This window comes from Ursus maritimus, unplaced genomic scaffold, assembly GCF_017311325.1.
Source record: "Ursus maritimus isolate PB19 unplaced genomic scaffold, ASM1731132v1 scaffold_8, whole genome shotgun sequence".
Lineage (NCBI taxonomy): Eukaryota > Metazoa > Chordata > Mammalia > Carnivora > Ursidae > Ursus > Ursus maritimus.
This window is the reverse complement of record NW_024426996.1, coordinates 77237369-77264816: the sequence shown is the minus strand read 5'-3', so window position 1 is coordinate 77264816 and position 27448 is coordinate 77237369. Positions and strand designations below refer to the sequence as shown.

At 50.8% G+C, this 27448-nt stretch overlaps 1 protein-coding gene across 1 annotated transcript in view; it reads left to right on the top strand.

The window, feature by feature from the left end:
* The window catches only part of CUNH4orf50 (chromosome unknown C4orf50 homolog), a 45851-nt gene extending 22956 nt beyond the window's left edge, over window positions 1–22895 (top strand). The window contains exons 8-13 of the mRNA XM_040624925.1: window positions 3808–3981; window positions 8639–8695; window positions 10863–11045; window positions 16884–16932; window positions 18431–18555; window positions 22653–22895. Of these exons, the coding sequence (XP_040480859.1) occupies window positions 3808–3981; window positions 8639–8695; window positions 10863–11045; window positions 16884–16932; window positions 18431–18555; window positions 22653–22895 (831 nt within the window). The remainder of the gene's footprint in view (window positions 1–3807; window positions 3982–8638; window positions 8696–10862; window positions 11046–16883; window positions 16933–18430; window positions 18556–22652) is intronic.
* The last annotated feature ends 4553 nt before the right edge of the window (window positions 22896–27448 follow it).

The following is a 27448-nucleotide window of genomic DNA, read 5'->3' as shown; positions in this document are numbered from 1 at the left end:
AATACTCCCATATTTTCATTCATTCATAGCTTATTTATGCATTTATGCATCTATCTTTCCTATATTTTGAAAATATATAATCATTGTTATTTTGAAAGTCATATCTGCTAATGCCAATGTCTGGATTATCTCTGGGTCTGTTTTTATCGACTATTTTATTTCTTGCTTAAATCCCATTTTCCAGCTTCTTCACATGTCTAGTGATTTTTTTAAAAAAAATTTGTGTTGGACATCATGTAGGATATCCTGTAGAGATCCCTGGTTGTTATCCCCTGGTGGTCAATGTTGAGTGCCTTTTGCTCTGGTGAGCAGTGGAATGATCAGTAGACCAGATCATTCCTATGGAGGTGTATATTAGTTTCGACCCAGCCCTAGGGCCTGATTTTCCTTCTACAGTCTGGACCTTGCTCCTTGGGCATGGCCTTTCGGTGGCAGCAGCTGAGTCCCCTGAACATTCACGAAGGACACCAATTTGGGCTCATCCAGAGCTCTGCCAACCTGGCAGTAGTGTGAGACCTCGGAAGTCTCTTTAGCAATTGGCTACCAGCTTCTCTTCTCTGCTAGGCCTCCGAGGCCCACACTGTGCTGCCCAGCTTAGGATTCAGCTAAGGATCTGATGGGCATTTCCAGGGAGGTACCTGGCTCTCTCCTTTCTGTTACTTTGCTCCACACACCCAGCTATCAAAGCACCTCTGAGCTCCAGCCTCTGAGTCCCCCATTGAGCAGGACCAGCCCTCTCAGCTTGGGTTCCACTCCTGACCATGGGTTTGAAAATGCTGCAGAGAGAAATCCAGGGAGAATACAGAGCTTGCCCTGATGTGCATCCTTTTCCTCAAGGACTGTAGCCCTGCATTGGCTGCCAGCCACTCAGTGCTTGCAAAGAACTGCTTTATGCATTTCCCCAGATTTTGCAGTTGTCCGATCTCAGCTGGTCAGACCTGGTAGAAACTGGACTCTGAGGAGAGGAATATTGAGCTGAGGGTTTCAAGGTGGGAAAGCAGCAGCAGATGAAGAGCTTTTCATGCAGAGGGAGAAGCAAGTGGTCAGGTCTCGAGGCAGGAATGAACCTGGCTCATAGAAAAAAACAGAAAGTAGCCAACATGGCAGGATCACATGGGCAAGGATGGGGTGTAGGGTGAGATGAGGCGAGCTCAGATGGCCTGCAGGCCCCAGTTATGACCCTTTCAAAAGGCAGTGGGAAGCCGCTGGGGGCTTTTAAGCAGGAGAACAATGGGGTTCAATTTCTTTTGTAAAATGATCATTGTCTGCTGTGAGGAAAAGGGCCAGGGGGATGCGGGGGAGCAGTCAAGACAACTTTGCAGTCAAGAAATGATGCCAGGAGATGATGCCAGAGTGGAGGAATTTGGAACTAAAAGAAGGGAGGATTCCAGACAAAAACCAGAGTTGAGGGAAATGAGGTCTGTTGACACACAGGAGGCGGGGGACAGGAAAGCTTCCCCGTTTCATCGTCCCAAGTCACAGACTTGATCATGTTGCTATTTTGCTTAAAATCCTTCTGTCTCTTCCTCTTGTACTTGGTGTGAAATCCCAGTTCCTTCTGGTGAATTCTAATCCAGGCCTATCGCTGTTGGCATCCCACCCTCTGGCCTCTGGCATCCTTTCTCGGCTGTCCTCTACCCCAGCCTCCTCCTGGGAATTGCCGCCCATCCCCGGGGTCTCCTTTTGGTGGGTCAGCACCTCCCAGGGCTGCGGGTTGGGCTCTGTGCAGAGGTGTGCCACCATCTTCATAGCTTGTCGTTGGTCCTGGTGGGAACGTCTACGCCATGGAATCAGCAGATGCTGCCGATGCGCGTGCCCCTCGACCAGCCCAGAGAGCAGTGGTTGTATTTCCACCACTACCCCCCTGGATAGCAGTGGGTGCCTCTGGCTTAGTGCCTCCCGAAGTCACCTGGCCATGCTGTGTCGAATGGCCTATTTCTGTGTCGGTCTCCCCCACCAGAGCACCCCGAGGGCTGCGGGCACTGTGCTCTCAGCCCCAGGAGAACCATGCCGATCATGCCTGTTTGGAGCAAGTGGGTCATGGGGCAATTCACAAGGTGGTATTGTCCCATGTGGCAGGCAGGGCTGACCCCCACTCCACACGTCCATTCTCTTTAGAACGTACTGGGGGATCCAGTAGAAGGTACTCTTAGGATCCTTGGGGCAAACCCCTCGCCCAAGTCATTGGGGAGGGGATGCAGTGAAGGCACCAGACTTCCCAGAAAGGCCAAGTTGTTTTGCAAGTCTTAGAGCTGGATTTCATGAAACCATCCGGAGCACCCATCTGTTCTTGACAGGACCCAGCCTGTGCATCTCAGGCCCACACTCTGTGCATTTCTATTAATTAGAAGAAAATCACATTCTGCACTCCGATTTCTTTACTAATGAGGGGGAGGCCTCATCAGCTGTGAGGCACGTTGATTCTGTCCTCACATCGGCCTCTCTCTGCTCTCCCAGCAGAATGGCTCGGGCCCCTCCTCCCTGTTCACACCCAGGCCAAGAGCACAAGGCAGAGATGATCTTTGCAGGCCTCAAATGCCCAGGGTGACTGCTTTAAATGAAGGGCAGACTGTCACAGCCAAGGAAGGGAGTGTGAGAAGCCTCTGAGCTTCTGGGCCCCTGCAAACAGAGCCGATGATTGGAGCGCTGTACCTTCATAGACCACCGTAGCATGTGGATAGGTTGCTTAGTGATGCTCAGGGCCTGGGCCCAGAAAATCCCCCTCTGATGGACGATCTCAGGGAAGGACTCTGAGGTCCGTCCAGGAGTTATGTGTAAGGGCATTTGTGGCAGCCTCAATTACAGCAGCAAAGTTTTAGAATGCCCTGAGCATTCAGCATGCCATAGAATGTGTGCTAACAACAGTGTTTTCAACACTATTTCATAATATGGAAAAATGCTCCTGACATGATATTGAGGGAGAAAAGCAGGATACCCAAGGTATAGATGGTCTGTTAAATGTTATATAGAGAAAATGTAGGTGTGTGTCTGTATGTGTATATTAGGTGTCTATGTGTGTATGTGTCTATGGAAGTTAGTAAAAAATAAGACTCTAGAATCCAGAACCACTGGGAGCAGTAGCATCCCTACTATTTCACCACCCCTCCCAGAGCACTAAATCACTTCTCCTTCCCACCTTCCTGCCTCCCAGAAATTCCCCATGACATCCATATGAACACTGCTCATGTCTGACCCCAAAAGAGTGAGAGACCATTTTGTACTGATTTAAGAAAAAGTATTTAGGGGAAAAGGCAGTATCCTCTGTTTTATATAAACGGAGGATGCTTTAATGTAATAAGCATCTCATAATTGGATCTGAACCTTAAATTCCATTCATTATACTTTTTTTTAGCAGAGTGGTGACCGAAATCGATTGAAATAGATCCTGGAATGCCGTGCCATTTTGCATATTTTTGAAAAGATGTGCAAAAGATATATGTATATATATCTGAATATATATATCTCTGAAAATCACATTCTAGAATGTTATTCTATGATTCCCCAGACTCTCCCCAACACCCCCCCCCCACTCAGAAACCCCAGCATGGGCCACATGCTCACATGTGCACAGCCATAAAGGCATAGCAAAAAGACTGGGAAAGAATATATGGATAATAACAATGATTATTCTGGCTAATAGGATTTGGGGTGATTTCTCTTCCTTTATTTTCCAAAATTTTTGACTTGAGAAAAAATGAGGGCTGGAAAAAAAATTAAGAAGGAAAACGGGTCGTTTTGTTGGCTAAGACAAATTACCTGGAAGCTAAGCTAAGCTAAGCATTTCAATCGGATGGGTGATTTCCACAGCTGCGGGAGCCCGAGGCGAACCCCCCCACGGAGGACCTGAGGCTGCGCGTGGGGCAGCTCCAGCACCGCGTGCTGACCCTGCGGTGCCAGCTCAGAGACCAGGTGGCCGCCCACCGCCAGCTACAGGCAGCACTTGGGGAAGCCGCCCGCCTCCGGGACCAGCTCCAGGGCGAGGTAGACTCCAGCCACACTTCCTTTCCGGCCTGTAAACGAAATGTGCCCACACTCCAGGAAGGGTTTTTTTTAAGATTTTATTTATTTATTTATTTATTTATTTATTTATTTATTTATTTATTTATTTATTTATTTATTTATTTATTTATTTATTTATTTATTTATTTATTTATTTATTTATTTATTTATTTATTTATTTATTTATTTATTTATTTATTTATTTATTTATTTATTTATTTATTTATTTATTTATTTATTTATTTATTTATTTATTTATTTATTTATTTATTTATTTATTTATTTATTTGAGAGAGAGTGACCATGAGTGGGGGATAGGGAAGCAGACTCTCTGCTGAGCAGGGAGCCCAATGTGGGGCTCAGTCCTAGGACCCTGAGATCATGACCTGAGCAGAAGGCAGAGGCGTCACTGGCTGAGCCACCCAGGCGCCCCTGCAGGAAGTTTTGAGGATGGAAAAGAGACTCAGGCAAGATCTCACCATTCCCAGCAGTTTGGCAGTATTTTTGAGATTTCCAGAGTAAAGAGTGGTATGGGGAAAGAAGCGAGACCTGTAGTCCCTCTGCCAGCTAACTTCTGTTCCGTCTGAAACTAGTATACATGAGTTTTTCTAGAAGTCTAACTAGTTTTCAAATGTTACATAAATAAAAGCCCTTCCTCTGTAGGAGTGAAGTGAGAGTGATTTTATAAAAGGGCAGAGAGATCCTTGTCGATGTGAAAGTGTTCCTTATCTTATCTGTGATGATGGAGATATGAAGTTTTGTGGGTGATAAACTTGCACAGAATTTAGTACACACACCCCCACGGGACAAGCAGAACTAGAGAAATCCGAGTAGGATTGGTAGATTGTTACCGATGTAATTGACATTATAGGGTTGTAATATACTATAGTTTTGCAAAATGTTCCCCTTGGGGGAAACAGGAAAAAGATACAAGGGGTTTCTTTGTACTATTTCTTACAATTTCATGTAGATCTATAGTTACCTCATTTTTTTAATGCAAAAAAAAAAATAGTCCTTCTTCCCTTTGACCCCAACCCCTTCTGAACTCCAGCATTTTTTTTTCAACATCTACTCCTGTTCGTGTGGATGTGTATACATTTATGAAACTATACCATACAAAAATATTCTGTGTCTTGATTTTCTCATTTAAAATTTTTTTTAAAGATTTTATTTATTTATTTGACAGAGAAAGAGATAGCGGGAGAGAGCATGAGTGGAGAGGAGAGGGAGAAGCAGGCTCCTTGCTGAGCAGGGAGCATGACATGGGCTCGATCCCAGGACCCTGAGATCATGATCTGAGCTGAAGGCAGATGCCTAACTGACTGAGCCACCCAGGTGCCCTGCTGACTCCCTCATTTAATAGAGAATCTTGGTGATGTTTCCATATCAACACATACAAACTGACCTCATTTAAAAAAAAATCTCCATGTTATTTTTTCATAAGACCAAACTACAGCTTAATCAGTTCTTTGTTTATGGAAATCCAAATCTGTTTCTTTGCTTTACAAACAAAGCTTAGTGAACATTCCTGTATCTCTTTCTTGGGATATGTTTCTGCTACATATTCAAAGGGTAAAACTCTAACAAAATACTTACTGGGTCACAGGATATGTATGTAATTAACTTTGATACGTAACAGCAACTAACCCTCCGAAGTGGCTGCATCATTTATGCTCCTGCCAGGAATAAATGAGTGTATGTGTTTGCCTGCACTTGTTACCCCGAATGTTATCACATTTTACATGTTTTTGACAAGCTGATGGATGAAAAACACACCATCAACATTGTGATGTAATCCCTGGCTCCTTTCCCGTGCATTCTTTGTATAATCAGATGCACTATATTTAGAGTTTCATGTCTGTGTTACTTCTTAGACTTTATGCCATATATATATATTTTTTTCACATATATATTTCCCTGTGCAGTAATCTATTGGGTAGATGTGATTTTCACTCACCTGTTGTTGGAGCTATGGTTATTTCTTTCCATTAATTTATATCTTCCTGTTTATATGCAGAGTTCAGAGAACTGGGATTACTGGTCCAGAGTGAGGGTAATGTTGGTTCTCCATACATACTGCAGAGAGCCTTCCCAGTGCTGCACCCACTTCCGAAGCCCAGGCAGTAAACAGGGAATGTTCCTCACTGTGCCCTCAGCCAGCAAGGGAGCTATTACGACTTTTTCCTCCTGTCTATCACTGATCTGTGAAGACTATAATTCCATTTGCACATGTTGTGGTTTTTATTGGATACCATATCCAGTATCTTTTGAAGTCTGTTTTTCATAATTTTCAATGTTTTTTTTCTTTCTGCTCTTCAGTTTGGGTATTTTTTTCTAACCCATCTTCCAGTGAATACTCTCCAGCGGAGTCAGATTTACTCATAAACTCATTTTTGTTCTTAATTCCAGGTATTGTGTTTTGCAGTCCTAGAATTTCCATTTGGTTCTCTCTTTTTTTTTTAAGATTTTATTTATTTGAGAGAAAGTGAGCGAGAGAGAGAGAGAGAGCGTGCACGCGCACTCAAGCTGGGGGAGCAGCAGACTTCCCACTGAGCAGGGAGCCTGATGCAGGGATCAATTCCAGGACCCTGGGATCGTGACCTGAGCCAAAGGCAAATGCTTAACCAACTAAGCCACCCAGGTGCCCCTCCATTTTGTTCTTCTTAATTTTTATTTTATTTTAGCTCTTTTCCTTTTTGGGGGAGGCAGCGAAAGAGCACAAGCAGGAGGAGGGACAGAGGGAGAGAGAGAATCTCAAGCGGACTTTTTGTTGAGCACAGAGCCCAACATGGGGCTCGGTCTCATAACCCCGAGATCAGGACCTGAGCCAAAATCAAGAGCCAGATGCTTAATTGACTGAACCACCCAGGCATCCCCCTCCCCCGGCCATTTGGTTCTTTTTTTTTTTTTTTTTTTGGTAGCTTTCCATGCTCTGATGAAATTCTTGTAATATAACAATGGGGCATTTCAACCACAGTTACCTGAAGGTTGGTCTCCGACAGCTCTATTCCCCACCCCCGGCAGCACGGACAGAGGCCCCAGCCTCTCCACGACTCACCGATGCTCACTGCCACGTGTTTGGTGATGACCGTCTCAGTGGGCATCAGGTGTTAGCTCCGTGTGCTTTGGTTTGTCTTTCCCCGGTGGCCGATGGTGATGAGCCTTTTCACGTGTTTACTGGCCGCTCATCTATCTTCCACTGGAGAAACCACCCTTCAGTTCTTTTGTCCATTTTGCAACTGGGTGGTTTTTGTCTTTGTTGTTGAGACGGAAGAGTTTGTGTATGTTCTGGATCCGAGTCCCGTATTAGATATGTGGTTGGCAAATATCTCCTCCCATCTGTTGTCTTTTCACTTTCTTCTCTTTCACTATTTCATTGCAAATGCCCCAGCACACAGTGCACAGCAGTGCATTCACACTGTTTCCTAAACCGAAGCCGAGGGGAGGTTGAATCCGAGCCTGCAAATATTATTGAGTGCCTTTTGAATAGAAGACAGTCTGCTGGGAGTTGGCATTTTACACTTTGAGTACACTCAGAAAGGTATGCCAGAAGAGCTGTATAGGAACGTTCGTTGAAGCCTCGTTTGTAAAGCAGAGAAACAATATACATTTTCATAAGGAATCGGCTCAAAAGATGATATTTCAGCCTCATGCTGAAATAATATGCAAGATTGTAAAAGGATATGATCTGTTTGTATGTATTGACATAGAAATAACCCCCCGATTGTAAATTAAATGACAAAACCGAGATATAAACCATTTGCAGAGTGTAGCTTCGTATGTGTATATACTGACGTAGAGCCATTTTGGATGTGAAGAGGCAGGGTTGAGGCCTGCGTGAGAGGTCAGAAGAGGTTGGGAAGAGGAAGGAGGATTTTGTTTGTGTAGCTTTCTCGTTCTGACTATGGAGGGAACAAGAGGGGGATGGAGAAGAACTTCTAGAACAGCTGTCTTACTCTGTCTTAGGATTTTGTGGGTCAGCAGTTCAGACAGGACTTGGCTGGGCAATTGTGCTCCACAAAGCATCAGAGGGGATGACTCGCTGGTTTTCAGCTGGGTGTGGGGCTCGGCCAGAAGGTCCAAAGTGGCTTTACTCACGTGTGCGTGCCAGTCATAATGGTTTATATTCAGTGAGCGTTAACTGGATGTTCCAAGCACTTTACAGGAAAACAATTCATGGAGTCCTCGCTCTAGTCCTCCCTAATTGGGTAGGTGCTAATATTACCCCCACTTTACAGATGAGAAGGCTGAGGCAGAAAGAGAAGTGATGTGTACAGGGTCACAGTTCTAGTGAGTGCCTGAGCCAGGATTGGGACCCAGGGCATCTGGCTCAGATACCCGGAGGTTTAACATGACACCCCAAAACTCTGGCATTTCTTCAAGGGGAATGCGGGGACGCCTCCTTCCTGAAGGAAGATGCAACCAAGCTGGTCCCACAGCTGCAGTCTGGCAGAGCTCAGAGCATCCTTCCTCATCTGATCTTGCAGAGCTGGAGTGGGAAAGGTCCCTGTGCCTCACTGAGAAGCCCCTGTGGGAAAAGAGGGGACTAGAGCCAACCTCTCTGAGCCCAGCTCGCCTGGGGAGACGCTGGCTGTTCAACGGAGGCACAGCATTCTCACACCTGTCGGTTCTCTTTCAGCTTAATGAGCTTCAGAAAAAGCAACACGAGGCAAATTTCGCTGTGGCTCCTTTGAAGGTAATATGCCTATGAGATCAATATGAAATGTCTCTTTCAAACAAATAGAGCTCGTATTTTCCCCATTCTAGATGTTTAGTCCATCTTTATTATTAAAAGAAAAAACTGGAGAGAAGAGACTTATCACCCCCAAATTCCCATTTGAATCTAGTGTTTTCGTGTATTTTCTACAGTATACTTTACATGTGTCTGAGATCCCACCACACCTACATGTCTGTGTCCTGCTTTTCCTGCCTGAGAATAATCCAGAAGGGCTATCCTTGTCTGTCCTGAGCCCCGAGTTTGCTGTTCATGCTGGAGAACAAAGCATGAGATGCCGCGGTTCGTAAAGCCGCCGGGCCCTTGCTCCGTGGTCAGGTCCGTCTGTCCATCCTCCCTGCTCCCACCGTCTTTTGCATTGTTGTAGATACTGTGATGCACATGTTTTATTAGAAAGGTTTTCCCCACATAGCCAGACGTGTCTTTAGGACAGAGTCCCAGAAGTGGCCTTACTGGCCCAAATGGTCTTTGCCATTCAGACATGTCGTTTGTTAGAGATGACACATTTCACCTCCAATATGGCAGCTGGATTTGGGAAGCGGACCTGGAGGGTCAGCCCTTTCTGTCCAGTCTCTGGGCAGGGTGCAGAGCACACTGACTCACTAGCCCTACCCATGCTGGGGCCTCGGTTTCCTTAGATGTTAACTCAGAAATGTGAGTTATGCAATCCCTCAGACCCTTCTCCCTCTCAGCGTTCCCAAGTCTGTCGGAGGCTCAGGTCTACAGCTGTGATGGTCATTCCCACTCACAGCTTGTTTGGACACCCCGTGGATGTCAGCGGTGGAAATGTCCACTCTAACGCCCTATGACAACGTGAAGCTTCCATGCTCTGCCCTCTTGTTTTTATCATTTCCTTATACCTTTTACTTAAACGAGGACCGTAATCCCTTGTAAACTATGAAGGCTGACATATGCCAGGGACTCCACAGTTTGTTCTAAGGTCCACAAGCAACATGTCAGGAAAGGGGAGCATTAGCCCCACTTTACAGATGGGGAACACTGAGGCTCACAGAGGAGGTGACCTGCCGATAGTCGCACAGAGCTGCTTGGTAGCAGAGCCATGATTTGAACCCAGCTCTGTCTGATGCCAAAGGCTCCCCTCAGCCACATGGTCCCTCCAGCAGGTCAGGTTCATGAAGAGCCCAGTAGAGTCACCGTCACCATCAACAAGGCGTCCTTTCTCTGGGGGGAGCTGCACATACGATGTTCAGCTGACGCTGGCCGAATGCACGAGGCCAGATGTTTTGGGGTGGTGAGATCCAGGGGACCCAGGGAGCCCCACCAGGTGCTCTGAGAGCCCCAGCCTCCAAGTCAGACCCTCCCCCTCCTGCCCTGCCTGCCTGCCGGTACTGGGCACCCAAGTACTGCTGCCTAGGGGATGTGCCCAAGCATCTGGGCAGGAAGTCCTGGCAAGAAAGGACCCTCACCTCCTCCTCTGACAGAGCAAAGGGCACACCAGGAGAGAAGGAGACTCACCCAGGGCCACCCTTGAATGATGAGAGTCTGTCACCCCCTCCAGACATGCACAGATGCAGAGGTCATTTCATGGTGGGAGGGTCACTCACTCATACCATTCGTGTAACAAATCCCTCCCAAGGGCCATGCTGTGCCCAGCAATGGCCCAGTGATGGTGCAGGGATCCAGGGCGATGTAGTCCTTGACCTTGAGGAGCTCCCAGGCTATGTGGGAGACAGACCCACAAATATAAAAATCAACTGTCGGGATAGGAGGAGGCTGGGAGCCAGGCACAGAGGGACACAAGCCCCTTTTATCCTGGTGCCCTTAATGATGCCCGTTGTACAGATGAGCAAGTCAGGGTGTAGAGATGAGCTTGGTCACAGAGCTGGTCAGTGGAGGCATCCACACTCTTGACTCCCTGATCCTCAACCCCATATCCAGAGGGCAGTGGGGAGCCTCTGAGGGAGGGGTACAGCAGTGTGCCCTTGTTTTCAAAGCAGGTTCGGCTTCTGGGCACAAGGAGGAATTGCAGTGAGGGGGCTGAGTGAAGGCAGTGCTGGGGGTGCAGAGCGGGAACCTGATGCCCCAAGCCCAGCTCAGCCGACCAGCCCCCGAGCGTGCCCTGCATCCACAGACCCACCTGGCTGTGCCTCCGCTCCCACCCTTCCAGGCCAAGCTGGCTTCCCTGGTCCAGAAGTGCCGCGAGAGGAACCTCCTGATTGAGCACCTACTGCAGGAGCTGCACAGACACGGGGTGGAGAATCGGCGGCTGTCCGAGACGGCGCACGGCATGGTGGCCGACGTGGCACTGGCCCAGTACGCGGCCGCCTTCCTGGCTCCGGAGCTCCCAGAGGTAGTTTCCACAGACAGCACCGTCCCTCTTCCGGCAGGAGCTGTGGACATGAGCTTTCTGTCCACCTGCCTGACCTGAACTGTCCCTCCCTCCCTCTGTCCACTGACCTGACCCAGAACGTGCCCGAGACTCGTGCTCTGTGCTTGCACCTGTGCCCCCCCGCCGGTGCAGGAAGGTGACCTGGGCGTCCTTACCCTTCAAGTGCTTACAACCCAGTGCCGGAGTCAGACATGCAAACAGCATCAGTTTAGTATCCTGCAAGCACCGGGTGTTTCTTTCCTCAGGTGGTTCTTTCACATGTGCCCCAGGGCCTTAGCACTCACCTCGTCCCCTGCCAGGATTCTTGTCTGTCCCGAAGCCTCCTACCCATCCTTCAAGACGCAGTTCAAGTGTGACCTTGGTCCGGGGAGCCTTCCCTGAGTCCCACAGACCACAGAGTTAGCCAGATCCTCTGTCCTCCATGGCACGTCGGAGGGATTTTCCCCTGCTATTGTGGGAGCTTTGTCAGCACCCCTCTGTTGGGGCCGGAGCAGCTCCATAACCATCTCTGTCTCCCTAGTGCCTGGCACAGAGAAGCTGCTCAGGGAATACTTGTTGAATGAATGGAATCAGGAATTAATTGAATGAGGATCTCCTCTCCTAACAGTCATCCAAAGAGGAAACTGAGGCCCAGAGTGGTTGGAAGGCTCACTCAAGGTCACATAGCCCCCAGGCAGTGTGGATGGTCATGGATACCAGTTCTCACCCAGGTCTGGCCCTGAACAGTGGCACCCGGGGTCTGTGTGCATGGTACGGTGGGTGCTCAGGCCAGGCCGCCTCCCACCGTCCTCACACACAGGCAGGCACACAGCCTCATTCCTGGGGACCAGCCAGCAACACCCGCACCAAACACAGCTCCTGATGGTGTGAGGGCAAAAAGCAGCTCCTGCTATAGACACAGCCGGCCCTGTTTCAAACACTCCCGCTCTGCAGCTTAGCTCCAGCTCTGCTCCTCCACTCCTCAGCCCTTCCCAGCCCAGCTCTGCAAGGCCCGCCTTCTCTGTCCCTTCCATTTCCCCACAGCCATCAGAGGCCATCTTGTCCCAGTCACCACACAGCCCAGGAGGCGGAGGCCTGGAGGCCAAGGGGTCTGCTCAGGGCTGCATGGTGACTTGGTTCAGAGACAGAATTTGAATCCAGAGTCCTAGACTCCCAGTCCAGTGCTAATCTCTTTGCGTGAATGGTACAAGGCTCTTCAGAGCCAACAAAGGGCCGAGGAAAGAAGTTAGCAGCTTGTTGAGGTGCTTGGCACAGTCTCTGTGTTGACTGAGGCAGGAGGGAAAGCAAAGTTCCAGGGTGTGGGATGCAGTAGGTATCAGGTGGGAGGGCCAGCTGGCTGTGTGCTGAGGGGGCATCATAGCAGTGAGAGCCCCATCCTCCAAGGGCTGCTCTGAAGCTAGAACTGAAATGTTCGCTGGGATTGGATAAGCTGACTTATAATGACCAAATTCACAGAGACTGATGTATAAACCTGAACGCTCATTTATCAATTTCCTGAGAGAACTAGAGAACTAGAGCAGGCTGATGTACTGGATGGATGGATGAAAAAATGCCAGCATGAATTCTTCCCCTAAATGGTGGAGTTGTCTGGAAAGTCAAGTTCATTCATTCATTCCTTATTCATTTGTTAGTCACTGAATGTTTATAATCAGAAGGTCCTTCTGGACACTGGGATGAGAACAGGGAGAATTAATGGTATTGTCAGCCTGATTCATTCATTTCCTGTAAGGATGTGCTCCTGGGCCTGGATGTGCCTCCAGCTGGGCCAGGGCGTCTCCCCGAGACCTGTTGAAAGCCATGGCCAGTTATAAGCTCCTACTAGTCTAAGGTGGCTTTGAATCTACCCTGACTTGTTTTGCATTATTTTACAATTTTGGTCTCCAAGAACACCCCCCTTTTCATAATGGGGGGCTCACTGTTCCCCTTGCAAACCACAAAATCCACAGATGCTTCCTGAGCACCTACTGCTCCACCAGGCCTGGTGCCGAGCACTGGGCAGAAATGGTGATGCAGACAGAACATGGGCAAGACTCTTACATGCTCGGAGCTTCAGTTTTCCCATCTGTAAAATGGGAACAGTACAACCTATGTGGCAGAGTTGACCTGAAGACAGATAATCTGTTAAGCACCCCGTAGAGGGAGTCCCACTGGGTAGGAACCTGGTCCTAGTGTGGGCAGTTGTCAAGAGGGTGTGCCCTGGCATCAGGGAGCGCCACGGCTGTCTAGCTGTATGGCCTCGGGGGCGACATTTTTATATATGTGTAAGTGTCACCCTCACAGTGCGGGTACTTTCCCATGTGCTTCATGGAGCTCACTCAGGAGGTCCCCCGCCCCGGGGAAGGTGCCTCATTATCCCTTCCCCAGCTGGGAAACCTGAGGCTCAGAGTTTCTAAGTCTGGCTCAAATATACACATCTCTGAGTAGCTTTCTAGCTCGGCCTTCTCTGTGTGAAGCTGCTTGGCTGAGCTGAGCTGGGATTTGACCCCGGCAGGGGGCTTCTGGGCCCAGCCACGGCAGTCACGAGCCTGTAGGATGCGGGGTGCAGTGGGTGCATGTGCGCTTTTGGGAGTCTGGGCAGCAGCGCAGGGTCTGGCACATTCCACGTCCTCAGTGATTCGGTCCCTCGTGTGGCTGGAAGACCGACCCTCAGCGTGCAGCCATAGGCAGTGATGTGTCTGAGAAACCAAGAGTGTTGCAGCAGGCTGGCTGTGGGGGTGGGTGCTGAGGGCAGCAGGGGTGGGAGACTGGAGTGTGTGGGAGGTCACCGGTGCTTCACTCTGAGTGGGTGGGGAGCCAGTGCTGGTGTTGGAGCGGGGTCCCTGTGCTTCGGGAAGGCAGATCCAGCAGGTGTACAGCTAGGCCGGGCTGCAGGGGCCACGCAGGCCATGTATGTGGCAGCTCGTCTAGTTCGCCAGCCAGTGGCTTGGGCTGTGAGGACCGAGGGCCAGGCAGCCAAGCAGAGCCTTGGGGTCACCAAGGCCCTCATGGTGGTGGTGGCAGCTCCTCCTGCTGGCTGCTGGGCACTGACTCTCATTGCAGAGAGCACAGATGGTTCCCAATGGACGCTGTGGGCCTGGCTTGTAGCCTGGGGGCCCTACCCAGCTGGCTGGGGAGACACGGGTGGGCTTGGGTGGGACGTACCAGAGCTGGGGGAGCACCGAGGCCGGGCAGCTGGCCTGGCCTACGTGCCAGGTGAGGCCTTGCACAAACATCCCTGGGAGGGCCTGGACCCTGGAGGCTCAGGTCGTCTGGCCTCTGCTCTTGGGAGGAGACCCACGCTGACCACAGATGTCCGAGGGGGGACAGGCCACCGCTTGTTTATTCCCTGGGCGTGGTGATGATGGCCGAGACTCAGTCTTCCCCTGTGCCAGCACGTTCCATGGTTAGCTCACCTCGTCCTCCCAAAGCCCGCTTTATCGGGGAGGAACCGAGGCTCAGAGCAGTCCAACATCTGGCCAAGGTCCCACCTGGGCTGGCAGGAGGGGTTCAGGGCTGTGTCGTCCACACTCCCGCCCTTGGAGGAGGGCACTCACGCCTGCAGCAGCTCACTCGGGTCAGAAGCACCTCCCGCCAAGCTGCTTTTCTCGCCCTGGTGGGGCGGGTGATAGACGACAAGCCTCGGTTCTCTGAGCACCTGTGCCTTCCCCTCGGGGCCGTGTCTGAGTTTCTTAGTCGGCTCAGGCAGCTGTAACAGAACCCCGCAGGTGGGGGCTTAAACCACAGGCATTCGTTTCTCACAGCTCTGGAGCCTGGAAGTCAGAGATGAGGGTGCAGGCGTGGACGGGGCTGGTCGGGGGGTCACCTGGACCGCAGCCTTGGGAAGATGGAGGCGACTGGCAGGGTGCTCATTTCCCTTTCTCCTGCCCTTCTCATTCCTCTTCCCTCTGCCTTCTGGAAAAAGCTTGCATTCCTGTGGGTATTGTCCACGAGATCTATATATATGGGCCTTCAGAAACGGGTCTCACCTTAAAAAGAAGCAATGAGTCTCAGAGCCCTAAACTCCCCTAATTCATTAAGTCGACCCCAAGCCTGGGCCTCCAAGGATCCAGGCAATTATTTTCTCTTTAGCTGTTGCCTTTTATGAAGTTTAGAATATTCCTCCAGAAGTTTATACACAGAGAGAGCCAGGGGAGCAGAGCTTGTAGGGCAAATCTTTGTCCGCCACCCTGTGTGGAACATCTAGTAGACATCCATTCTCGTTGTATTCCACAAAACCCCGTGGAGAGCATAGTAGGGTGCCCATTCTACAGATGGACAGGGCGAGGCTCGGGGAGTTCCACTAACTTGGCCAGGACGTGGAGTTGGTAAGCGGCAGAACCAGGATCCAGCCCGTGAGTGCCTGGCTCTGAGCCCCTCCAGGCTGGTGGGATACACCAGGAGCAGGAAGCAGAAGAGGACCCCTAGAACCCCAATCACATGCCCAAGGCAGTGCCACCTGGAAGCCAGTTGAATGGATCTGAGGCTGCCCTGGATACGAAGGTCAAGGAAACCTCATTTTCCTGCTGAAGGCGTCTACATCGAATGAGACACACTCTAAAGCCTGGTGCAAGGGGAATCATGCATTTGGGGCACTGGCAGTGAGCAGAGGAGAGAGACTTGATGGGAAGAGGCTTCCTGGAGGAGGAGGCACACATGCCAGACCTGGAAGGATATAGACGGGTTGTGATAGTTGGAAGGATGGAGAGAATGTGCTCTGAGCCCAGAGACCTGCATGCAGGAGGGCACGGGGGTGTGAACAGTGAAGGTGCTGGAAGACTCGAGGTGTCCCCGGGGATTTAAGCACCGAGCGCTAAGAAGAGGCAGTGAGCGTGCCACGTGCAGAAGGTCCAGTAAGCGTGCTGTAGATTATGGTGGAGCCAGAGTCTGTGCCCTTGTGCATTAGTTTCTGGATTCGTCCATCCCCTTTGCAGGGGACAAACAGCCCGGGTGTCACAGCACAGCACAGGGAGGGGTTTTGGGAGAGGCAGGTGGCTGAACTCTGCCAGGTGGAGTCAGGCAAGACTTCACACAGCCAGGGGCACTTGAATGAGGTCATGACATACACACAGATGTTCACCAAAGCAAGAGAGAGAACAAGAGAGAGCGCCAGGGTCTTCAGGCAAGGGGCCAGTTGATGTGAATGCTTGGTGGACATGGTGATGGGGAAGGAGGTATCCCAGTGACATGGCACGCAGGGCCCCGACCCCACCAGAAACACCCACCAGGAAGCACACTCCGGGCCGCTGGTCTGGAATCGGACTTGCCTTAAAGGCCAGCACTGATCTTGTGGATTCAGCCAGGTTGCCATTGCCACACCACCTCTTCCAGACCCTGTGTGGTCGTGGGATCCAGGAGGACCACCACCCAGTCGATGGGGCACGGGGGATGCGGGTTCAAGCCCGACCTGAATTCCTGGGCAACTGAGCCAGGGATCCCAGGGGCAGCTCAGCGATTAGCTGTTGCAAGGTGTTGGCAGGACCTCCGTGGAGAAAGAATATTTCTCTTGGAAACTCTGCCATCCAGCCGCCCTTAGTTTTTCCACTTTTAACAGCAGTTTCTAAAACACATTAATCACAGGCTCCGTTTGGAGAATTAATTTGGGTAAAGGAAATGTAATCATTTTCCTGCACCTGTATTCCCTCAGAGGAAATCCTCCTCCTTTGTGGGTCGTGGGCAGAGGAAGGACGGGTGGATCTGGCCAGGGAATGTGCTTTCTGCAGGGAGGGGTGAGTTGCCTGCTTCGTTCCAGTTGCGGCCGCCTGCGTGAGGCTTTTTCTCCTGTGCCATGCAGAGTAACTGCTGAGATGTCTTTTCTTCCAGACCAGCCACCATCTGGATGTCGAGTCTGAGAAGGCAGCCGTTGAAAGAGGTCAGTACGGTATTCAATTAGGAATATCTGTGTGCTCAGACACGGTCCAAGCCAGCAGGACGATCTGAGAGGTGGGCCAGGGTCAAGTGCAGGTGGTGAGGAACAGGACCCCGCTTTCTCCCTCCTCCTTCCTGACTTGGCCCTGCCTTCTCACTCCCAACATAAGCAGAACACAGTAGGGAAAAATTCGGTCTCTGCAGAAGTGGCCGAACTCCTCAGCCCTGTAGTTTCACTCCTGGAAATTCATCCTAAGTAAATAATTCTCTGTGTGGTGTATTCATGTCAGAGCATTTCTAATAATGAAAAACTGGTGGGGGGGGCATCCAGCATTGTTAATTAACTCATAGACTCAATGAAGTATTGGTCACTAAAATCATGCTGCTGAGCACCATGTAATACCGTAGAAATGGTGATATTCTCCTAAATGTGTAAAGGGAATGGACTGTACTGGATGATTACAGTGATGATGGTATCTAAGCATGTCTGGATAATTAAAACTTACACTAGCAGATAAACTCAAGTTCTGACAGTGGTTACTTAGGAAGATGGTAGGGGGTGATTGCTTGTGTTCTGCTATTTTTATCATGAAAAAGGAAATTAAGATGCCCCCCGGGCAGGCAGAATTTCCCTGGTTAAGTGCAACGTGCTCTCAGCATGGGGGAAGGGAGACCTCTAAGGATTTGTTTAGGGTTATGTTCATAACAGGGGTTCAATAGAAACTTGGAGAAAGTATAGATGATGTTGACTTTAGGTGCCTGAGCTGCTCTTGAGATCTGCTCATCTAGCAATTCTTATTACGGGAGTCTGTACTTACCAGCTGTGTAATCTTGGATAAGTTAATTAACCTCTCTGAGCCCCCGAGTCTTCTAAAGGAGGATGATAGGACCTTTCTCAGGAGTGTCTAGTGCCTGAGCCAGAAGGAGAGATCTTTTCTGTCTTTGTCTGCTCAGGCTGGGCCTGTCCTCCTGTACCTTCCTCTCCTATCCTTGCAGTCTGTGTGGGCGTCCGTTTTCACAGTTGGAAGGGCGTAAAGTCCACTTGGTCCTGCATCGCCAGTAATTTGTGCCAGTGTCCGTCCTTCTCTGGGCTCAGCATCCTCACCTTTAAAAGAAAGAAATGTGCTAGATTGATTGAGTTACTTGTGCATTCAACATTTCTGGGAGGCTGCTATGTACCAGACCCCAGGTAGGTGGGTAGGGCTTACAAAGATGGGTCGGCTTGTTGAGGTGGTGGTCCCTGTGTTGTATGAGCTGGCAGCTGGGAGGGAAAGCTGAGGCAGGCAGGCAGTCTTCTAGGATACCCATGACCATGGCAGGACCATCAGAGGGGTATGGATAATGTACTTGAGCGTTCAAGGGCACCCGAGAGGGCCCCTGTCATGGGATGTGGAGATCATGGAATGACAGAGACTGGAAAAGGTTATTCCAAGGCTTAGAGACTTGTTGATTTTTAGAATAGATTTCTGGGTTGAGGCTTGACTGAGAATACTCTCTTCTAGCTCAAAAATGCCTCCTGAATCCCAAAATGGACAGTGTCATCATCCAAAGATCTTTGTATTCAGAGTCCTGGCCTGTTCCCGAGGCTGAATGGCCAGCACAGATGGCTCGACTGGATTCTCTGAAGGTGAGAGGACATCAGTCATCTAATTTCTTAGATGAACTTTTAATTAAAAGTATAGCGTGAATATGGAAAAGGACCCAACTTGTAAGCATACAGATCAATGGTTTATCATGGAGTGATGTCCCAAAAGCCATCACCGGGTCAAGAACTGGAAAATGCCCAGCCCCACAGAGAGAGACTCCTTTGTTTCCCCTCCTGGTCTCTGTCTATTATCTCTTTTTTAATTTGTGGGTTTGATCAAGTTGTGTGTTCTGTGTCTGGGTATTTTCATGGAGTACTGGACATCGTGTGTGAAAACAAAGACATCATTGCTGGTGGATAGTGTCTTCATCAGAAAGGGCTTCCTTTTGCTTTTGACAGTTGGCAAGGCCAGCACAGAGACCATGCCTCACATCTGAGGAATAACTGGTTCAGAGAGGAGTTTCAGTAACTGCGAGGTCTGATTTCCTTCCTGTTCACTCTTACTTGTCGGGCAGGGCCTTTAGGGTCCCAACCAGAAGCCTGTAGAATGTTTATCAGCATCTTTCGTCCTTGGTCCTTGTCCATCCCATGAAGCTCTCAGAAGCTCCGCTTAGCCTTCTGCCTCTCAGCCGCCACTATCTCTGACCCCACCTGGAGGGAAACACGGCCTCCCCGGCCATGCCAGCTACTCCGGCTTGTCTCCTGTTTTCTGTTTTAGTCCCACAGATCCCGACCATCTTGGTAGCTTTTGGATGGTTTAAATAGACGCTGTGTTATGTTCTGTCCAGCTTTTCCAGTACTTACTGGAAGTTCGGTCCAAAATGTCCTAACCAGTTGGAGCCAGAGCAGCCCTCTCTTTTCCCAGAGAAAACATATTTTACTTATGAGCTGTGGAGTCTGACAGGCCTGAGTTCAAATCCCAGCTGTAGTTGGGTGTGATGGTAGGCAGATTACTTAATGTGTCTGTGTCTCTGCCTCCTCGTCTGTCACATGGGGTAACACCTCCTACTGCTGATATGAGCACAAAATCCGCGAAGCAGGGCTGAACATGTGTCTGAACGAGGGAGATGCTCAAGAGGAAAAAAAAAGCAGCTGTGACTTAGGAGACAACTGATCTTATTCTTAGCATTTTATCTCAGCCTATTATCGGTTTCCTTCTACTGGCATTCCTGTCGGTTTCCTTCTACTGGCATTCCTGTGGCTTCTCTCCTGCCTCCATGATTCTATTAATTTTTCATCTAAAACCTGGAGACAGGGACTCCTGGGCGGCTCAGTCAGTTCACCGTCTGCTTTCAGCTCAGGTCACGATCTCAGGGTCCTGGGATCGAGTCCCCCATCGGGCTCCCTGCTCCTCGGGGAGCCTGCTTCTCCCTCTGCCTCTGCCCCTGCCCGCCTCAGTAGTGCCTTCTGTCTCTTAAATAAATAAATAAAATAAATAAATAAATAAATAAATAAATAAATAAATAAATAATTTAATGCTTTAAAAAATAAAAATAAAACCTGGAGACAACATTTATCTCTTAGAATTGTTGAGACAGTTAGGTGAAATCACTCACATACTTGCTTGCTATTCCGCTGGGTGCAAGGAAGGCGTTTCATAAATGCTAGCCATTGCTACCGACCTTCTTAAATCTTTTTTTTTTTTCTTTCCTGACTAGTGACTTTCATTTTAAATTCCTTGTCTACAGGTTTATTACCTAGGAATGAGAACTTTCTTTCCAGCTCTGGTCTTTCTCTAGGAAAATTACCTCTGACTTTTGATCTTTGTGATAAGCCTGGCTTATCACAAGCAGGTGGGAGGCATTCTAGACAAAGGGAACAATGCCCTCCAGGACAGAGGGGTGAGTGCTGCTCAGGTGTTGGGGGAACTGCGAGCTGTTGAACGTGGCTGCAGCATGAAGTGAGAAGGTGTAGCAAGGAGTCTAGGAGATCCCAGTGATGGATGTGGATGAGAACACGATGGGAAAGAACCCCCCCCCCCTGCTTGCTTACTATGTCCGATGCACTGGCTTTTCCAGTCCTCAAGAGGGGCCGACAAAATAGGAATCGGCATTAGCCCCCTTTCCCTATGAGAAAAGGTGGGGTTCAGAGGGAGTAAACAGCAACCCCAGGTCACACAGTTAGTAAGTGGCCGAGCTCACCCCCAGCACTGCGTTGTCACCCCCCTGCTCAGTCATGGTTCTGCTCAGTTGCAAAGGGCACCAAGGAACAGAGCCCTCTGCCTTGCAGAGAAACAGCTTGCAAGCCGTGGATCCAGGCTGGCTCGGGGTAAGAGCTTCCTACGGGGAAAATGAGTTTGTTAGGTAATTGCACCAGGGGATCAGTGACCCATCAGGAAAATGAGGTCATTTTTTGAAGGACAGTAACTAAATTTGTCACATGTCACAATTCTATTATGGTTGAGCTTAGACAAAAAAAAAAAAAAAAAAAAAAAAAAAAGCAGAAAGGAGCCTAAAAATAGGCCAAAAAAAAAAAAAAAATCCTGAGAAGGCTGGTAAACGTTTGGTGATTGGAGAAATATTTGCCCCTATGTCACATCACCGTGATCTTGTCACTCGGTCACTGAAGACCCATCATCTATCCTGTGTTTAACTGTAGTGTGAACGGTGCGGGGTTGGGGGGCCCTGTGGCCTAGGCTCGAATCCTGACTTTGCCTCCTATTAGCTGTGTGGCCACAGGCAAGTCATTAACCTCTTTGGGCCTCTGTTTCTTCATCTGTGTAATGGGATAATGACATTAGTTACCTCTTTGGGTTCAAGACTGAATGAATCAATATGTGTACATTGCTTAGCATGATACCTGGCCCATCATGGGAGCTCAATAAATGTTCACTGTTGAAGGTTGAACCATATGAAATAGTACATACCCCCTTCCTACAAAATCTGCAGTTTCATAAGGTTTGAACTATTCTTAATATGATGACAAGTCCAGATTCCTTAAGTCGCTGTTCACATTCTGGGTGTGCATTGCACTACATGGAATGACATTCTGTTTTTAATGCCGCAGAATCCTGCGCCTTCCCAAAAGTCTGGCTCAGACACCGCCTCCTCCAGGAGGCCTTCCTCAGTGTGCAGGGGGTGCTTCCCTCCTGGGTGCTCCCCTGGCGGCTGCGTGGGCCTCTCTCCCGGCTCCGTCTCGGCAGTGGAGCTATGCGTGTGTCTGCCTGCCTGCACCGCTCGGTGGGCAGCATCCTGGGCGAAGGCCTGGTCCAGGCGGGGCCCGAGGGGCAGTGCTCGGTGACCCTCACTCCCTCTCCTTTCTTGCTCTGTCTTTCTCCGCCATCTTCCACTGGTGCTGAGAGGCACTGAGGGTGCACCATTGCCCACTGGTCACTGCTCCCCTGGGGTCACCGGAGAAGTTTGCTCCTTTCTACCTGTCTGACTGGTGAGGCACAGACCCGCCAGTCAGTCTGCCAGAGGACTGAGCAGGCACGGAAGTAGGACTCACACTGCTGAGCACGGGCGTCCTTCCTTCCCGTCACTGGCAGGGAAGGCATGTGATAAGTGGGGGATGCTGGGCATGAAGGGCTGAGACCGTATAGTAGATGCTGGGGGAGCTCTAGGAAGAGTGGGGTTTTGAGGTCGGGTGGTTGGGTTTGGGCATTGAGCCAGGCACGTCAGAGCTACATAGATGTAGGAAAGCTATTTAGAGTCTGTGAAACAGGCACAGGGTTCCTCATCCATCGTGCGGGCCTGATAACTGCTGGGTGGGAGGATTCCGTGGAGACAGGTGAACCAGCTTGTTGAGAAGGGCTGTGGGCAGTGCTGGGCATGAGGTCGGCATCCCGTTGATGCTGATTTCCTTCTGATGAGATGGTCACCATCTCTCGACCCTGCGAACAAGCAACCTGCCGTATGGGGACAGCCATCTACGATTGTCTTGGCAGACACCTTCTGGGTGATGTGGTGGGAGCTGCCCCCCGGCCCCGGCTCTTGCCCGTGTCACCATGATGGCGTGTGTGCCTCATTGACCTGGCATAGAAGGAAGTGAGTGATGCAGGAGGAGCGCTGGTGGGAGGCACGGAAAATGCTCAGTAAATGCCCCCTGTGATTGCTGTCTCTTCCCTGGATAAAGGTGGGGTCGGGGGCTTTTACGAACATGTAGAAGCGGAGACCATTTCATTCTGCTCTTGCCTCCAGCTTGCCCTGCCCTCAGGGCAGACGCCCGCTCCTGGAGCAGGTCCGGCTGCAGCCGCCACGGAGCCAGTGCTCCCCGCACAGTGCCTGAGAGAAGGTGGACCATCCTGTCCCGTCCTCCCAGCTGATGGCCTCCAGCCACCCTCTGAGGTCCTGAGTCCCGTGAGGATCCTGGCTTTCCACAAAGAGCTTCGACAAAGCATTTGCAGCAATTCCCAGGTCAATAAATCACCACTGGAGTTATAAATTTAATAGAACCACTCACGCTCTGGGGCCATTTCGTAGACTCCATAAATATTTGAAGCAGAACCTTCAGACACTGCTTTAAGAAATTGGTAGCAATCAAAGGCCTCATTCAGAGGCAAGTGGTTTTGCCTTTGGCTCGGGGGTGGGGGGTCTGTGTTGGTTGTCAGGTCTTGGGAAAAATACTGGACTCTGCTCGCACATTCTGAGGGCTTCGGCTTTGGCTAATGTCAAGGCAGCAAAGAGAATATTTACTGTCCCAAAACCTACTGAATGACAGGTCCGATGGTTCTCCACTGGGCATGATTTTTCGCAAGCAGGTAAAATTTGGCAATGTCCAGAGACGTTTTTTGTCGTCCCAACGGGGAAGTGCTCCTGGCTTCTAGTGGGCAGAGGCCAGGCTGCGGTTACACCACCCACGCTGCACGAGACCGCGTCCTGCAACAGAGATTGTCCAGCCCCAGTGTTGACAGTGCCGGGGTGGGAAGCCCCAGACTAGTCCGATAGCTCCTAACATTGCCAGGCGCAGAGAACAGTTTAGTTACATTCCTGCCCTCAGGGCCTCTCCCGGTGTTTTAAAAGATTTTCATCTATTAACAGAAACACTTGATTTAAGTAATTACATATTTGACATTTTAAAACATTGAAACCAACCAGAACTTTCTAATAAGCCCAATCATTCAACAGACACGTGTTGACATCCAACAAATGCCAGGAAATATAATGTGAGGGTGAGGGGGCGAGCCAGCTTTGGTCCCCGCCCTGGGGCTCACAGGACAACGGGACGCATGGACGAGCAAAGCTCCATGTAGCACATTAAGTGTGCCCTAAGACGTGAGACGAAGGGAAGGGCCCTTTCTGCCTGGCTTCGGAGAATGGAGGTCATTCTGGAGGGAAGGGCTGAAAGAGGCCCTAGGCCCATTGAGGTGTTCTACACATGGATGAGATAGGGAAGGGTGTCACAGTCAAAGGGAACAGCATGTGCAAGGCTCTGAGGCATGAAATTGAACTTTGGGTGTATCATCGAAGCAGAAGTGTGCGAAGCAACCCCTTGCCAAGCCAGGTGCAGGGGGTGACTGCCTCATCTCATCCAGCACCTCTCCCTTTCCCTGAGAACAGGACTCATGCCCTGATGTGGGTGTAGGACTCGGGGGTAGGCTACCTGCCATCCCGAGGGCAGGCTACCCAACGAGAGAATCAAGGTTAGCTTGGACCACATATACTCAGATCCTGTCCCCAGGCTCAATCAGAGACATCATCTCTGTCTTTAGAAAGGGACTGGTGAGCAGTTTGAGGGAAAGGTCAGGTTACCTTCCCAGGGCTGTTCTCTCCTGGAAGCTCTGGTCACTGAGGGACAGGGAACTACTGGGACAAGACACTTAGGACTCCCGGGGTAGCAGTCAAAGCATGAAGATTTTATTTTAATGTTGTTTAACTTTTACATTGAAAAGTACAGACAGTTCCTACATACCCTTGACCTAGCTTTCCGTAATGTTGACATCTTGTACACCTAACCACACTGCAGTGACAAAGACAAATGGATTTATTTTGAGGGAAACTGGGGGGAGCCATTGATTTGTAAGAAAAGCCAGGCGATCAAGCAAGTGTCAGCACACAGCACTGCTACCATCTTGGTTTGCCCAAGGGGCTGTGAGATGGGTCATTGCAGCCATGCACCTATCCTTGGACGGATTTGTCAATAGACCCACCCATCCATTTGTTCAGTTAGCGTTTAGGAGGAACGGCCCTGTGAGGGTCCTTGGGGAGGCCCTGGGAAGCAGAAACAAAGAAGATGCGGTCCGTCTCTGTCCTCCAGGGCCTCCTGGCAGCCCTGTGGTCCCCACACCAGCGCTCAAGGAACCCCAGTGTGGGAAAACACTGTTGTCATCCCTGCATGGTCTGGTTTACACCCGGGACTTCCAGCGGTGTGGCGTCCTGCAGAGGGATCCCTAACATCCGTGTGTGACCTCCTCCTCTGGCACCTTTCCCACCTTTATTCTGGGACAACGCCATCAGCTTTGAGCATCGGGAATGTGATGAAGAGAGTACCTAACCAGTGAAGTCAGCGCCCAGCCAGCTGCCCCGCCCTGCTAAGCCGGCCGGATGCCCGCGAGACCACCCCCGGTCTCCAGGTTCGGGTGCCCTGCGTCCTGTCACGGAAGTGCTCCCCACCCCCCATTTCGGCTCATATTCGTGGCCTCAGTGGAGAGGCAGCTGGGGGAGCCCATGACCGGAAGCCAAGGCGATCTTTGCAGCCTAACGTGGTGATTCCATGATAAATGATGTTTCGAAGCCAGAAACCACTTATTAACCCAGCGACGAGTTCCCACCTGGGGCTGACACTTCGCGTCACCTCAAGCTGGGTCATTGCTTTATGCCGTGATCCCCTGGGGGCACTTTTGTGATGGTGGATGGAGGACTCTGGCATTTTCTTCGCCTCAACCACAGACCCCAGCCCTTGGACAGGGCCACCCCCTCAGCGGGCCCAGTGTGGCCAGGGTGCAGTCCGGTCAGACGCCCCTGGGCGTGAAGGCTGTACCTGCCTGGGAGGCTGAGCGGGGTTGGGCAGGAATTCGGCCTGCGGGAAGCCGGTGCCTGGCCGACCCCCGCACCAGAACGCCACTGTGAAGGACCTGACACCGCTGGAGAGCAGCCAGAGGGGCCAGCCCAGGCTGCCGCGGCAGAAAACAATCTGTCAGACGGGCTGTCAGCGAGCGACAATGGTGGCCTTCTATGGGATCGTCTGGCCAGGCTCTGCAGCACGGAAGCCGCGAACCCAAGCGAGGTAATGCATATCCCCCACCCCTCACTACGGCAAAAGGGCCCCACCTGGGCTTTTAAGTAAATCAGATGAGAGGGTTGGCCTGGCCCGTGGCCAAGCAGCAGAAAATGTTAAGTGCAGTGTGTCTCCCTGCTGCCTGATTCATTGTCCTGCTCTCCTGGGAGGCATTTTGCTGGAGTGGCAGAGGTTCCTCTCAGCAGAGACTTCCCTGGGCAACTCCTGGGGCAGGTGAAGGGCTGGGAGCTGGGTCACGGGGTCACATCCCAGGTTCCCATCTTCCAGGCTCCTGGCGGACAGATGTACAGATCATCTGAGACTGCATGGCATGGGCTGGTGCAGGAGGGAGGGCCCAGGGCCTGGGGGCACAAAGCTGTGGCCAACCAGTGAAGGGTCAGTGAGGACTTCCTGGAAGAGGTGTCAACTGTGAAGGGTCCTGGAGATGAGCAGGGGTCAGCCAAGGAAGAAGGATTGCAGACCTGGGCAGCCACATGTGCCAAGGTCTGGGGTGGGGTCAGGGGTAGGAAATGGGGTGGACATACTCGTCTTTCTGTAATCTGGAATGGAAGGTGCCAGAAGGAAGGTGCTACCTTTTTGCAATCCTACTGTGTCTGGTTTACTTATGCGTGTTAGTATGAGTAAGACATTTTCATTCTTCAGAATTTGGAAGGCGCGGAAGTGTGCACAGTGCAGATTTCGTCCTTGTCCCCAGTTCCCTTCTGCAGAGGTGAACAGGTCCCAGCTTTTTAGGAACCCTTCCAGAGACGCTGATATACTGTCAGCAGTAGCACTCAGGCAGATGCGTAGGTGCCGTTTCATATATCTTGGTCATCATTCTGCATCAAAACATACATCTCTCATTCATTTTTTGAACGGTCGCGTTGTTTCCCATCGTGTGGTTCCTACCAGTCCTCTTGATGGACGTTTGCGTTGTTTCTGATCTTTTGCTGTTAAAACCGGTACAGTTGTGAAAATGCATGTATGTGCACCTCTTTGCACACGTGTGAGTCTATCTGAGGCTAAATTCCTGGAGGAGGAATTGCTGCCTCAAAGCTTTGAGAGCCCTGGCCAGCCCCGCTCCCTACATCACCCAGAGGTCCCACTTGCAATGCTGGGGGTGGGGGGGTTCCTGGTTGCCCACAGCCCTGCGCTCACTCTAAAATGTGTTCTTTCAGCTCAGCGTCTACCTCTGAGCCCTTACGATGTGCCAGGCATGGTTGGAGATGGCGAACTAGACAGAGGGGAGCCCTGTCCTTACTGGGGAACTCCGGAGTGAAGAGATGGGAGCCCTCAAGCAGGTGTTTGCTTCCTGACCCCAATGAGGGACTGTCCAGGTTTCCATCTCACAGACGCTCACAGCCTGGTTGGGATGTGATGTGTGGCGTGAGTGACCGCAGTGAGGCAGAGCTAGGATCTGGCCACCAGGGCCAGATGACGATAGGGCCCCAGGGAGTTGGAGGCCAAGGGGGAGCAGAGAAGGTGGCATTTGGGCTGCGCCATGAAGGGTGATAGGGTCCCGAGGGCAGAGGTGGTGGCCCAGGTGGGGCCAGCAGGAAGGGACCTAGAGCTTCTGAGCTATGCTCTGTGCTGGATACTGTGCTTGGTGGCTAACACCGCAGCTCCCCGGGTAGAAGCCCCTGGCTGGGGCCTAGGAAGCCAGAGGTGGCTCGTGTGGCGGCGCCTGCATTCACTACCCAGCTCCACCCCTCCCTGCCCCTAAAGGCATCATCTCACCTCACTGGAGCCTCGCTAGGTGTCTGGCCTGTCTGTGATGCGT